The 15,170-nt window shown below is 38.4% G+C and overlaps 1 protein-coding gene across 3 annotated transcripts in view; it reads left to right on the forward strand.

Annotated features, from left to right (window-relative positions):
- brp (ELKS/RAB6-interacting/CAST family member bruchpilot) overlaps positions 1-15,170 on the forward strand; it is a 181,599-nt gene that overhangs the window by 113,739 nt on the left and 52,690 nt on the right. For all 3 annotated transcript variants that reach the window (XM_090180409.1, XM_090180410.1, XM_090180411.1), the window contains exon 2: positions 7,529-7,681. In XM_090180409.1, coding sequence (XP_090036535.1) covers positions 7,529-7,681 — 153 coding nt within the window. The remainder of the gene's footprint in view (positions 1-7,528; positions 7,682-15,170) is intronic.

Here is a 15,170-nt window from a genome sequence, read left to right on the forward strand (position 1 = left end):
GCAACCGAAAATGATCAAAGGGAAAAGTTGCAATGGGCTTTAGTTTTCCCATGGCAACCGAAAATGGCCAAAGGGAAAAGTTGCAATGGGCTTTAGTTTTCCCATGGCAAGCGAAAATGGCCAAAGGGAAAAGTTGCAATGGGCTTTAGTTTTCCCATGGCAACCGAAAATGACCAAAGGAAAAGTTGCAATGGGCTTTAGTTTTCCCATGGCAACCGAAAATGGCCAAAGGGAAAAGTTGCAATGGGCTTTAGTTTTATCATGGCAACCGAAAATGGCCAAAGGGAAAAGTTGCAATGGGCTTTAGTTTTCCCATGGCAACCGAAAATGGCCAAAGGGAAAAGTTGCAATGGGCTTTAGTTTTCCCATGGCAACCGAAAATGGCCAAAGGGAAAAGTTGCAATGGGCTTTAGTTTTCCCATGGCAACCGAAAATGGCCAAAGGGAAAAGTTGCAATGGGCTTTAGTTTTCCCATGGCAACCGAAAATGGCCAAAGGGAAAAGTTGCAATGGGCTTTAGTTTTATCATGGCAACCGAAAATGACCAAAGGGAAAAGTTGCAATGGGCTTTAGTTTTCCCATGGCAACCGAAAATGACCAAAGGGAAAAGTTGCAATGGGCTTTAGTTTTCCCATGGCAACCGAAAATGACCAAAGGAAAAGTTGCAATGGGCTTTAGTTTTCCCATGGCAACCGAAAATGGCCAAAGGGAAAAGTTGCAATGGGCTTTAGTTTTATCATGGCAACCGAAAATGGCCAAAGGGAAAAGTTGCAATGGGCTTTAGTTTTCCCATGGCAACCGAAAATGGCCAAAGGGAAAAGTTGCAATGGGCTTTAGTTTTCCCATGGCAACCGAAAATGGCCAAAGGGAAAAGTTGCAATGGGCTTTAGTTTTCCCATGGCAACCGAAAATGACCAAAGGAAAAGTTGCAATGGGCTTTAGTTTTCCCATGGCAACCGAAAATGACCAAAGGGAAAAGTTGCAATGGGCTTTAGTTTTCCCATGGCAACCGAAAATGACCAAAGGAAAAGTTGCAATGGGCTTTAGTTTTCCCATGGCAACCGAAAATGGCCAAAGGGAAAAGTTGCAATGGGCTTTAGTTTTCCCATGGCAAGCGAAAATGGCCAAAGGGAAAAGTTGCAATGGGCTTTAGTTTTCCCATGGCAACCGAAAATGGCCAAAGGGAAAAGTTGCAATGGGCTTTAGTTTTCCCATGGCAACCGAAAATGGCCAAAGGGAAAAGTTGCAATGGGCTTTAGTTTTATCATGGCAACCGAAAATGGCCAAAGGGAAAAGTTGCAATGGGCTTTAGTTTTCCCATGGCAACCGAAAATGATCAAAGGGAAAAGTTGCAATGGGCTTTAGTTTTCCCATGGCAACCGAAAATGGCCAAAGGGAAAAGTTGCAATGGACTTTAGTTTTATCATGGCAACCGAAAATGACCAAAGGAAAAGTTGCAATGGGCTTTAGTTTTCCCATGGCAACCGAAAATGGCCAAAGGGAAAAGTTGCAATGGGCTTTAGTTTTCCCATGGCAACCGAAAATGGCCAAAGGGAAAAGTTGCAATGGGCTTTAGTTTTATCATGGCAACCGAAAATGGCCAAAGGGAAAAGTTGCAATGGGCTTTAGTTTTATCATGGCAACCGAAAATGGCCAAAGGGAAAAGTTGCAATGGGCTTTAGTTTTCCCATGGCAACCGAAAATGATCAAAGGGAAAAGTTGCAATGGGCTTTAGTTTTCCCATGGCAACCGAAAATGGCCAAAGGGAAAAGTTGCAATGGACTTTAGTTTTCCCATGGCAACCGAAAATGGCCAAAGGGAAAAGTTGCAATGGGCTTTAGTTTTATCATGGCAACCGAAAATGGCCAAAGGGAAAAGTTGCAATGGGCTTTAGTTTTCCCATGGCAACCGAAAATGGCCAAAGGGAAAAGTTGCAATGGGCTTTAGTTTTCCCATGGCAACCGAAAATGGCCAAAGGGAAAAGTTGCAATGGGCTTTAGTTTTATCATGGCAACCGAAAATGGCCAAAGGGAAAAGTTGCAATGGGCTTTAGTTTTCCCATCGCAACCGAAAATGGCCAAAGGGAAAAGTTGCAATGGGCTTTAGTTTTATCATGGCAACCGAAAATGGCCAAAGGGAAAAGTTGCAATGGGCTTTAGTTTTCCCATGGCAACCGAAAATGACCAAAGGGAAAAGTTGCAATGGGCTTTAGTTTTCCCATGGCAACCGAAAATGGCCAAAGGGAAAAGTTGCAATGGGCTTTAGTTTTCCCATGGCAACCGAAAATGGCCAAAGGGAAAAGTTGCAATGGGCTTTAGTTTTCCCATGGCAACCGAAAATGACCAAAGGGAAAAGTTGCAATGGGCTTTAGTTTTATCATGGCAACCGAAAATGGCCAAAGGGAAAAGTTGCAATGGGCTTTAGTTTTATCATGGCAACCGAAAATGGCCAAAGGGAAAAGTTGCAATGGGCTTTAGTTTTATCATGGCAACCGAAAATGGCCAAAGGGAAAAGTTGCAATGGGCTTTAGTTTTATCATGGCAACCGAAAATGGCCAAAGGGAAAAGTTGCAATGGGCTTTAGTTTTCCCATCGCAACCGAAAATGGCCAAAGGGAAAAGTTGCAATGGGCTTTAGTTTTATCATGGCAACCGAAAATGGCCAAAGGGAAAAGTTGCAATGGGCTTTAGTTTTCCCATGGCAACCGAAAATGACCAAAGGGAAAAGTTGCAATGGGCTTTAGTTTTATCATGGCAACCGAAAATGGCCAAAGGGAAAAGTTGCAATGGGCTTTAGTTTTATCATGGCAACCGAAAATGACCAAAGGGAAAAGTTGCAATGGGCTTTAGTTTTATCATGGCAACCGAAAATGGCCAAAGGGAAAAGTTGCAATGGGCTTTAGTTTTCCCATCGCAACCGAAAATGGCCAAAGGGAAAAGTTGCAATGGGCTTTAGTTTTATCATGGCAACCGAAAATGGCCAAAGGGAAAAGTTGCAATGGGCTTTAGTTTTCCCATGGCAACCGAAAATGACCAAAGGGAAAAGTTGCAATGGGCTTTAGTTTTCCCATGGCAACCGAAAATGACCAAAGGAAAAGTTGCAATGGGCTTTAGTTTTCCCATGGCAACCGAAAATGGCCAAAGGGAAAAGTTGCAATGGGCTTTAGTTTTCCCATGGCAACCGAAAATGGCCAAAGGGAAAAGTTGCAATGGGCTTTAGTTTTCCCATGGCAACCGAAAATGACCAAAGGGAAAAGTTGCAATGGGCTTTAGTTTTCCCATGGCAACCGAAAATGGCCAAAGGGAAAAGTTGCAATGGGCTTTAGTTTTCCCATGGCAACCGAAAATGACCAAAGGGAAAAGTTGCAATGGGCTTTAGTTTTCCCATGGCAACCGAAAATGACCAAAGGGAAAAGTTGCAATTGGCTTTAGTTTTCCCATGGCAACCGAAAATGGCCAAAGGGAAAAGTTGCAATGGGCTTTAGTTTTCCCATGGCAACCGAAAATGACCAAAGGGAAAAGTTGCAATGGGCTTTAGTTTTCCCATGGCAACCGAAAATGGCCAAAGGGAAAAGTTGCAATGGGCTTTAGTTTTCCCATGGCAACCGAAAATGGCCAAAGGGAAAAGTTGCAATGGGCTTTAGTTTTCCCATGGCAACTGAAAAATGTTTTTGATCTCTAAAAAAGCATGTGATTTTCTCGGTTTCACAGAGTACTTACTTACTTAAAAAATTAAAAAAAAATTAATTTTTGAAAACTTACCCAAAAAGATAAATTTAACCTATTTTGGGTAAAATTGATCAATTTTGGTTAAATTTGAACAAAATTTGGGTAACCGAGAAAATCCCATGCTTTTTTAAATGGAGTGGTCAAAAACATTTTCGGGAAAACTAAAGCCCATTGCAACTTTTCCCTTTGGCAATTTTCATACTAGCATAAGGTCTACCTAGCCCCCGAGTTTTAACAAAATCGGTGATAAACACCTCGGGTAGTCTCCTTGTGAGTAGTTCAACTTCTAAAGCAAGCGGCGGCTCTAATGTAGTACCTGGATAGTACGATAGATGTCGTGTTCGGCAGCTCTTTCAACCTAGTGTATTAGGTGCGATTGGTTGAGATTTACAAAGCTTACGAAGAGGACCAAATAATTGCCGCATATTTATCATATGCAACCGTTTCTATAAAATACGGGAGGTCACGTGTAAATGTTTTTCTACGTCACTAGCTACAGTTATTGAAGATCGAGAGCACGCGCTCGAGTCGATAAAGTTTTGGATTTTGAGTTCCTCGTGCGAAACGCGCGTGCCAATAAAGTACTGAAAAGCTTAAGCTCGTGACGCGGAGAAAAACATTTTATACTTTTAATTTTTTATCGTTTTATTTTATGGAAACGCTTTTTGAACGCTTTCACCAATGGTAGTAGTAATTACCACAGTGAAAGTTTACTTTTATTGACTGTTATGCGTAACCGCTAAAAATAATAACACTTTTATAAATTTTGGGTTCTTAGTTTGTTCAAGTTAAATCGTCTTATTTTATTGAATATTAGAATAAGAATATGAAACCGTATTCCACTTATAACCCTTCAAGAATAAGGCTTAGAAGGGCCAGGGATATCTCAATCGAAAAGAAATATCATGCCCGTTATTAATTTTGTAGATCGGGGGTCGATGAGTTGGTCATTGGCCCATTTCAGTGCTATATGGCGATATTCGACTTTAAATCTACATACTTTTTTAAATTAAGATCGACTTGGTTGGAAATCAAATTATATTTTTAGTTAGTACTGATCATTTCTGACCGTGTTCGGTTGCATCAAGAAATTTTAATTTTAAGTTAGATTTGTGGCCAATATTTGAATGTCGTGCCAATTGTTACAGGTGCCATCTATCTTTTAAAAAAAATTATTTCCAAAACCAGCTAACTATAAAAATTCGTTTTGTCTAAAAATTAATTTAAATTAACTTGTTCGCGTTCCGCTATACCTTATTTCCAAAACCAGGTAACTCGAAAAATTCGGTTTGTCTAAAAATTAATTTAAATGAACTTGTTTGCGTTCCACTACCTTATTTCCCAAACCTGGTAACTCCAAAAATTAATTTAAATGAACTTGTTCGCGTTCCACTACCTTATTCCCAAAACCTGGTAACTACAAAAATTCGGTTTGTCTAAAAATTAATTTAAATTAACTTGTTCGCGTTCCACAACCTTATTTCCAAAACCTGGTAACTCGAAAAATTCGGTTTGTTTAGAAATAAATTTAAATTTACGTGTTCACGTTTTTCTACCTTATTTTCAAAACCAGGTAACTTGAAAATAATTTTGGTCTTAAGAAGAAGAAAGAAAAATCGTGTCAACATAGTCATTATCCCTTATTTATTGGGCCTTTGTTAAAGAGAATGTGAACTTCTGTATCCTGCCACCCAGTCGTAATGGTTGTTAGCAGACTTTTGGAAATCGTTAATTATTCGTATTATTAATTATTCATATGAAATTTGTGATATCCATTTTTGAATTCTCCAAAACTCCATCGCCTTTTATTTTGCTATTTTATTAGACGTAAAATTTTTGCAATATATTACAGTGCTATTATTATCTATTTTATCATTTTATTTTGTTTTATTTTATTTTATTTTATTTTATTTTTTTTTTTTTCTTTCAGTTTAAGCCTCTCCCAGAAAGAGGGAGGGGCATTTATTTAAAAAATCAACAAATATTTACAAGCCAGTGGGGGAAAAAAAGAAAGAAATATTAAAAATTGGATAAAAACAACAAACAATATTTACATATTTTTTCGCCTTTTTTTTTTCAAAGATTTATACATATCATTCGTTCGCTAAAGATTAACATTTAGCACAAAAAGGTCGTTTACCTCTCTAATTAATTTACTGGCTAAGAAATCTTGGTACAGAGATATACTATATTTTTTGTGGCACTCTTTTTCAATTTCTATAAATTTCATTAGCCGCACTGAAAAATGGTTTTTGAGTAATGTTGTGCTATCGCCTATGACATTATTCATTTTTTTGTTATATGTGAAATATATTGAAAGTTTACTTATAGCTAGAATAACTTTGGTTATATTGGCAAAGGGTTTAAAATTTACATTATAGGTCCAGTAATCTATTTCTTTTAGTTTAAAATCCTTGTTAAAATGGTTTATTAAAAATTCAATGGTTTTTAAAAAATCTAAAACTATCGGACATTCAATGTACATATGTTTGGTGTTACCAATTTCATAGCCACAAAATGGGCATTCTGGCTTTAAACCATATAATTTTGATGCTAATCCTGGAGTTATGACAAAACTGTATAACAGCCGCCAAAGAATATTGCTCTCGTGGTATATAAATGAATTGTTCCATATAATTTTACATTTAACATGAGGGGGGTCGGAATTTTCGAGCTTTTCAGCTAGTATTTCGAGCGGTTTGTTGTTGTGAAAGTCTGGCACTGGGTTTAAAAAAGTTTGGAGTTTTGAGTTTTCTACATTTACTATTAGTTCCGCACTATTTTCTTCAAATTCTAATTCTATATGAAAGTTTAAATGTTTTGGTTCTCCAAAGTTTTCTTTCTCAAAGAACTCTAACGAGAAAACACGTGCGAGGTCGTCATTTATCAAATGTGCTTGTCTTCTTAAGGCTCTTGTAGTTGCAGCACTGAAATTTCTCCCCTCTTCTGAGAAAACGAAACCGTGCTTTTCTTCATTGAAAATATCTCTGAAGAACTGTAGGCCCTCCGATTTCCATTTTGGATGATAGATAGGAAGGCGCAAGAATGGGCACTTCCAAATCGGGAAATTTAATAAGCTTGCTAAATTAGTCGGTTTAGCCAGCGTAATAGGAAGTGAGTTCCAAAAACTAAAGAGTCCTTGGTAATATTTAGGTAAGTGATCAAGAGACAGATCAAAATTTTTAAAGCTAAAGACAGCGAAATCCATTTTCATGGGATTGGTTGATTTTAAGTAAAATAGGAGAAAATCAAGCTCGATGGTGTGGCCCTTGACCTCCAAAGACCTCCTCAGTTTGGTGAAAGCGAATTTATTCCATTGTGTTAGTAGGGTTTGTAATCCGAAACCACCTTCGCGAGTCTTCAGCGTTACAATTTTTGGTCTACACCAATGTTTGTTTTCTCCGTGCCAAACTACTTCTAAGCATTTATTTTGAAATTCTTCGGATATAGCGTTTGGAGTGTTCGTGTGAGGTAACAAATAGAAATATTTACTCTGGACTGTATTACAAATTTGCGCTCTCGCTTTATATGATAAGTGGGGCGCTACTCGTTTTACGTTTTCCAGTGACGTATAGATGTCGCCGGATATCTTTTCAGAAGATTTACTCCATAAATTATTGTCCGTTGAAAACACTAGCCCCAGAATTTTTAAAGCCAATTCCGCTGTTTTTTAGCCCAGTGAAAACCAGGCTAAACAAACTGTATTTGATTTAACTTTTATTATTTCTATTCAATTTTCATTTTAGTCTAACAAAATTTCGTGTATCAATATTGAAGGTGCGTTCTTTTGGGTATATTGCAGAAACAAGCCCAGTTGATGCGGCAGTTGGAGGAAGAGTTGCGGATGTCTCACGGAAGGAACCAGGACGCCGAACTGCAGCAGCATCTCGAAGTCCTCTACCAGGAAAAAGACCACATGACCAAAGAAATATTCTTGCTCAGGGAAACGGTCAAAGTAAGCGTCACCCCCTTCGACATTTTTCTGTATTATCTAACACCATAAGTGGATCATTCTCTCTAAGTATACAAATTCCGGGTCTCGGTTGGGTATCTTAGTCTGGGTTTCGTGACGTCAGAGCTTGTATAGCGAGCAAACTCCAGAGATAAATCTTTTGAAAATATTTCGGCGGAGGCGCCACCGAGTGGTCAAGACGGCAACTAAAGGGGCGTTTATTTAACAAAACTTTACCCTTGGATCTGAAACCTTGAACCAATATGGTATAGGTTGGGGGGGGGGATTCGAGGAGCCAACCCCAGTGATGTCGCTAAAGGGGGGGGGGCGGAGGGGGCAGTCCGCCCCGGGTGACACCCGTTTGGGCGTGATTTGGGGGTGACACCCGACCATGAAAACACAAACTATAGGGACTAGTAAGTAGCCCACCATGATATCCGCCCCGGGTGTCACCCATGCTAGCTACGCCACTGGCCAACCCCCAAATTTATCTCTCTCGGGCGTTCGAGACTCGGTTCAGACGTGGAACGTACCATAAGATATGTAAGACACGTTAGATTCGGCAGTATAGATTCAGAGTGAGGTTGAGGTGATACACAGTATAGGGCGGTTGTAAAGGGCTGCCAGACCGACCCCGACAAAGACTCTAGTCATAGGTAGAATAGCGTTTTGTCTACTTAGAGAGAATTATCCACTTATGCTAACACTAATAGCATAAGCCTTGAGCCCAACTAACAATGTAAGTTTTAATTGGGCATACGGGCAAATGTGTTCAGCACTAGACAGGCGCGGGATAAATCAAAATTAGCTTAGGATCTGCGCTACCTGGCGGAGAAAAAGAGCAAGTCCTCACAATCCCCCTCACCCTACTATACTACCTCTTGTCATCTACGAACAGTGTTGCCAGATTGTGGGAAATTTCCCATATTGTGGGAATTTTGGGGTCAATTTTGGCTCTGTGGGAAAAAGGTATTTTTTTTTCAAAAACTTTGATTTTGTGTGAATTTTCATGTCTGCGGGTATTTATCCTATGTTTTTTTTAATTTGACTGTCAATAGAAAGCCCGAAATTATCTAGAGCAGTTTATTTTCGTGAATCTTGGGTTTTATAAATAATATAAAGGAGGTGCCTCCTAAGACTACAATCAATCAATACATAGGCCTAACAACCAAAATGTTTAAACATTGTAATTTCAAAAAAATTTAATTTTTAAAATGTTTTGAAAATTTGGCATGTTTTCGGTTGAGTTTTCGTTGGGGGCGGGGCTAAATAGGGATGTGGGAATTGGTGGGAAATTTATTATCCAGCAATGGGAATTTCAACTTCCGAACATTGGCTAAACTGTGACTACGAAGCAGTGGCCGGCGGATCGTGTTAATCTCGGGTGGGTAGTCGGACGAGGGGGGCGGGTATTGGGTTATCCTACATATAAAGATAGGCCTATATAATACTAATTTTTATACTGAAAAGTGTCACTGACCACTTACCAGGAACTGAATTTTCACTGCACAACGTTACTCGGACTCACTCCTACAATCGGGCGAAGAAGAAGGTGGGGAAAAACTGGGAAAGCGGTTCTTCTCTCAGTGACGAATTTTTAATTGTGGCCGGTACTAACTTCATCAAGGAGGGGAGAGGAAAAATACGTAGTCCCGGGAAAATTGTGCAAATTATTATGTAGGCGGCATGGCTCTATTGTTCGTTGCAAAACCTTTTCGAGGAGAGTGGAAACCTAGCTATTATGTGACAATGGCCGTGGCTCTATCCCCACAGTACCGACTTTGATGACATCAATTCCGGGTGGGTAAAATACCCACCCGGAATTTCCCGGGTGGGTACTTCTACCCACCATACCCACATATCCGCCGGCCCTGGTAGCATGCATTGGGGGATTTGTTCATAAGTTTCGGTTATTCACCATTAGGTGGTCCGGTAGTCATTAGCCTAACGATAAAATCCCATTCGTTTCTAACTGAGGGGGCTTTTGATAGTCTGATGGTAATATCCAACTCGAAACTTGTACCAAGAATATATTGAGGTTAACAGAGAATATGTGGCTGCATCTGTAGCCTCGGCTGTCAGGATTTCCGGGAAGGTACCCTCCGCCTACACGAGAGAGAGAGATCGAACTGGAGTGCCCCCGCCCCCCTTACCGACAGAAAGGGGGAAAGATGGGCGTGGTTTCTTTTCTAGGAATCACCAGGTGAACCAGGTTCTGCCCATACCTTAGAACATATCTGGAGGGGAAAGTAAGATACCTCCAGGGTTGCCAGACATATGATAATTATCGTACACGTCGATAATTTCTGTTTATTTTTTTCAATGGCGTATTATATAGTACCTTGGGTTAATTAAACAGAGGGATATACCGCTCCATAAGTGGATCATTCTCTCTAAGTAGACAAATTCCGGGTCTCTTAGTCTGGGTTTCGTGACGTCAGAGCTTGTATAGAAAGCAAACTCCAGAGATTTTGCTATAGCAACCGAAAATGTTTTTGATCTCTCCATTTAAAAAAGCATGGGATTTTCTCGGTTTCACAGGGTCCTGGCTACGAAAATTTTGAAAAATTTTGAAAATCACGAAATGTGTAATTTGGACCACATTTAGGTAAATTTCATCAAGTTTGGGTAAATTGAATCATTTTTGGGTTAAAAATGTAACAAATTTTGGGTAAAATAAGGGAAAAATCTTATTTTGGTTGTAAGTGGTCAAAAACATTTTTGGTTGCCATGGCAAATCGAATGGGTCGTGCAACGTCTCCTTTTGGGAAATTTCATATCTCATAAAGGTCCACATTACGGCCGACTTTGAACTAAATCGGCAATAAACACCTCGGGTACTCTCCTTGTTAGAGAGAATGATCCACTTATGACCGCTCCAGCTTAAAACTCCATTATGTAGCAGAAAAGATAACAGAGGAAATCGGTAAATGAACGGAAATGCCCATTGCGCATGCACCAAGTGTGTGTCTAACGTTATCATCTTCACATTTTGAACCAAGGCTTAGTGACACCCTTTTCTTTTCACCTAAATAATTTGGTAAAATCGTAATTAATATACTCTCAGATTACAAATTTCAGTAAATAAGTTCTTACCATTGACTCGGTTGCTTGGTTCTGATGATGGTGTAATACCTAGCCACTCAAATGTATGTTCGCTAAACATTTTTAGTTTCAATTGCAGGGCCCCCAGAGGTCCTATAATTCCTATAAAATCCTATATTTTCAAAAATGTCCTGAAACATCCTATATTTTTAGCAAAATCCCCCAAAAGTCCTATAAAATCCTATAATTTTGATATTTTGCCCATTTCAAATCCGACCACTCAGTTAAATTGCTAGATTTAGCAATAGGATAAATTCCTATACCAAGTCATTCTAGTCTTTACTTTTGTTATTGTTAACATGTTTAGCTACTAATATAATTTTGTGATAAAATGCTTAAATAGTTTCTATTTTTTAAGTGAAAATCAAAGATTTATTTCTCTAAATATAGATTTTGTTTTTAAATGCATAAAGTTAGCAAATGAAATAGCATATATAGTCCTATAAAATCCTATAATCTTGTAAAAATTGTCCTATAAAGTCCTATATTTTTATAAATATAATGCTATTTGTCCTATAAAAAAATTTAAGATTTGAGTGGGGGCCCTGCAATTGCTATGATGGAGAATTGCCATGCGTTTACCTCTCTCCCCAATAGATCTCCCCTTGATCCACTTATAACGCATGCGCTTTAGTCATTTCCGTTTGGGCGCCGATTTCACAAGTAGAGGTTTCATTGCAATCGTTTCCGCGTATTTGCTTCTGTGGGAAATCCCTGTGTTTAACCAATCCAAGATAGAACGCATTTTTCGATAAATCAGATTTCCCACACGATAATTTTTAACCAGTTAAAACTGAACTTATCAATCGGTTGAACTTTTAAGTGTTAGTAAAAAAAATTAAAAAAAAAATTCAAGTCGGTATTTAACGCTAAATTCAAATTTACCGCCAGTTTTCATGCGTACGATAATTGAATTCTGAAATCGATAATTTTTGTTGGCTCTGTTACGATAATTTGAGTGTCAGGATACCTCTAGCACGGATATTTCGGTCGGACTTACGTTTTAAGTGTCACCTAGTGGCGGAAAAAAGATTAAATTGAAGTTGTCGACATCCGCAGTTTTGGGCAGCTAGGCGTAGGAAGCAGCCTTGGAAATAAGGTTTTTTTTAAACTGGTCCTTATGACCAGTGACCCCCTAGCATATGAATTATTAAACTGGTCCTTATGACCAGTGACCCCTAGCTTATGAATTATTAAACTGGTCTTATATAAAATGTTCTAATGTCATTTATAAGCCTAAAAAAACCTATACTACATGTTTAGAAGTTAGATTATGTTGGTAACATTAACTTAACACGTATTCAAAATAGTTAACTTCATTTTACGAGTACCACAAAATAGTACAATATAGTACTATCTCACCTAAGACTACTACCATAGCCTAGAAGACCCTCGTAATTTACCGTATTATCTCTCTTTCTCTAGGCCTCGTAACTCCAGAGTCCCCGGTCCGTTACCGCGTAGCCTACCGTACTTGGGGAAAGCGAGACTAGAGGATTGAGGGTTTGAGGCCAGAGGGGGGTTAGACAGTTCGACTCTACATAAAACATCGACGTGCGGCCGCGGCGGTAGTAAGTGGAGTCGCTGTACATAGAAATCCAGTGAATAGGGAAATCAAAATTGATATAAACCTTGAATTAAAAGGTCATCTCCTATTATTTGGAATTATTAAACTGGTCACCTTCTGTTTTTTTGTTATTATTTCGAATTAATAAACTGGACACGGTGACCAGTGACCCCCCAAATTTTGAATAAATAAACTGGTCTGAGCAATTAATTAACTGGTCTTTGACCATCTGACCACCGTTATTTCCAAGGCTGGTAGGAAGTTATAGTTGTGTAACGGTTTTCAACTTTTTTAAACGTTCATGATTAATTATGGGGAAATATTTTATCTTGGAAACACAGATCTTGATAAATCACCTTTAAATGAAATTCTTCTACCATTTTAAAAATTTTAGTAAATCTTAAGGCCTATGCTAAAGGTCAAGGGTTAGAGGACCAAAAAATATTTATAGTTCAAAATTCCGATAAAAGGTGGCAGCACTAAACTGACGTTCGACCAAAACCAACTCCCCTCCAGATAAGTTCTATTCTCCGAGCCCATATGCTGTCCGTTCTTGGTTGTAACTTTAAAAGCTTCCAAATTCTAGCACAGATGGCGCGCTGATATTAACCTCCAACGCGTGTTATAGAAGACCCCAACTATTCTATGTTTTACCTCCGCTAACGGCCAGTATTAGAAACCTTTGCGGGAGAAGGTGACAAATATTAGCGGTTATATGCCCTTTAATGACTTTTTACGGTTAGTGGCGATTGAGGTCTGATCGCTCGTAATCGGTATACGAACCTGTAGCTTTAACTAGTACTGCATTGATTACGTCACTGATTGCAGATTAGGCTGTACTCAGTACATGTGTACATATCTGTACGAAGTGGCTAGACCATCGGCAGTTGATTTCATTATAGTTTTACCAGGTTAACTGCGAAATCTTGAAACGTGATAAATTATAAATACATTATTTGATCAAAAGTCACCTTCGAGGTGTAAATACTTGGTAGTGCGGAATTTTCAAAATTAACTTATAATAACCTTAATTAATTAAGGTTTATAAATAGTTTTGGGCGACGTCAACTACATATTTTGACGGAAAAATTACGATGAAAATTAGGGTTGTTCAAAATGTATTTTGAGTTTCTAGGAAACTATTTTGCATTTTGGGGGGTTTGATATCATTTTCAAAATGTTTTAACTCTGCTACCATCATCGCAACTCTTGTAGAGAAAGTTCGTCTGCTATTTACTCCCAAGTAATCATAAGGTGGTTTCTTTTCGCTTGTGCCGTGATTTGATAGTAGGGTAAGTAGAGTAAGGCTATGACATCATTTTACTCCGATTCTGTGGTGGCTAATAGTTTGGGTCGGAGTAAAAACGTTTTTCCAAAATGGCAGCCTGTGGCCTTTTCAGCAGATAAATTCTGGCTAGCAGACGACAAAATCCGATTTACTCTCTTTACACCTCCTTTTCAGAAGGAGTAAAAAGAGTAGCCTTAATTCTCCGGAACAAGCGAATAGTTTATGGGCCGGAGGAATTCTCATCCCCGGAACAGACGAATAAACCGATTTAGGGTAAAAAGAGTACACTTTTAGTCCGAGAACAGGCGAAAGGAAGTGTCCTATAGAAGGCGATACTCAGTTACTTACTCAGAAGCAGACGAACATTCGTACAGTACCACTGATTTATTTCCCACGCTGGAGAAGCATTTTGCATTTTGAAAAAACAATTTTCAAAATACATTTTGTATTTTTATTTTGAGCTGCCAAAACCATTTTATATTTGGCATTTAGAAAAACTAATTTTCAAAATGCATTTGGTATTTTGCATATTTAGTTATGGATAAAGTATTTTGCATTTTGAAAACCAAAGCATCGTGAACAACCATGATAAAAATATGATAAAGTTTTTTTAAGCCTTGGGCTTCTCAACTCTTTCTGTATTTCAAATCCGTGAATTCTACAGTGCGTCCTACTTAAAAGTTTAGTGTAGAGAGACTAGTTCTAAATTTAAGAAAGAATTGCCGTGGCTTAAAGGTCCGTCGCGACGTTTGAAATACAGTGTTCATTCAGATCTGGAAAACCTGGAAATACCAGGAAATAGGCGAAACTATAAAGTCCATGGGGGCTGAAAAGATGGTAGTCACGTAACTTTGTGGAGAACTGCAGCGTCATCTATTATTCGTTTTATTTTGCTAATGGTGGTTTAAATTTTGATCAATTCATCTAAATTATCTAATTAATATTATTATATAAAACATTTTGTAATAGAAAATTAGTGTATGTTAATTAGTCTGCAGTATCTGGAAGGAATAATTTTTTTCTTTAACGTCGCACGGCCAACTATAAGCGCAAGTTACCGAATTTAAGTTGGCTGTGAAATGGTAGTGACGTGATTTAGTTTTCCCATTTTAGCAGGTTGGTTAGGACCAAATTTACTTTATAGTTTCGCCTATTAGATTGTCGACAGAAAAGTTCAGAGGACAAATTTACATGATTTTTAATTGGAAGTTTTGACTTCATTACTTATTTTATATATTGTAATATGGAAGCAATAGGTCTTTCTATAAATTAACATTGACCTTCTTGTTTTGATGTTGCTACTGCGTCACGGGTGACGTATCGATGACGTTTTACTACGAATAGCCCTGAGTATAAGAGTAAATTGGAAGAGGCACCCTGTTTTTAAGCATAAACGGAACTGAACTTCTACGTATTTCTTGACGAATGAAAAACATAAAAACAAGTTTAGCAAGCGTATATTATAACATTAATTAATAGTTAGGTTAGCAGTGCTATATGCGTTGTTAAATTGTAGGTTAAAATAAAACTTC

The sequence above is a fragment of the Leiobunum rupestre genome, chromosome 1 (assembly GCF_980474605.1).
Source record: "Leiobunum rupestre chromosome 1, qqLeiRupe1.1.hap1, whole genome shotgun sequence".
Classification (NCBI taxonomy): Eukaryota; Metazoa; Arthropoda; class Arachnida; order Opiliones; family Sclerosomatidae; genus Leiobunum; species Leiobunum rupestre.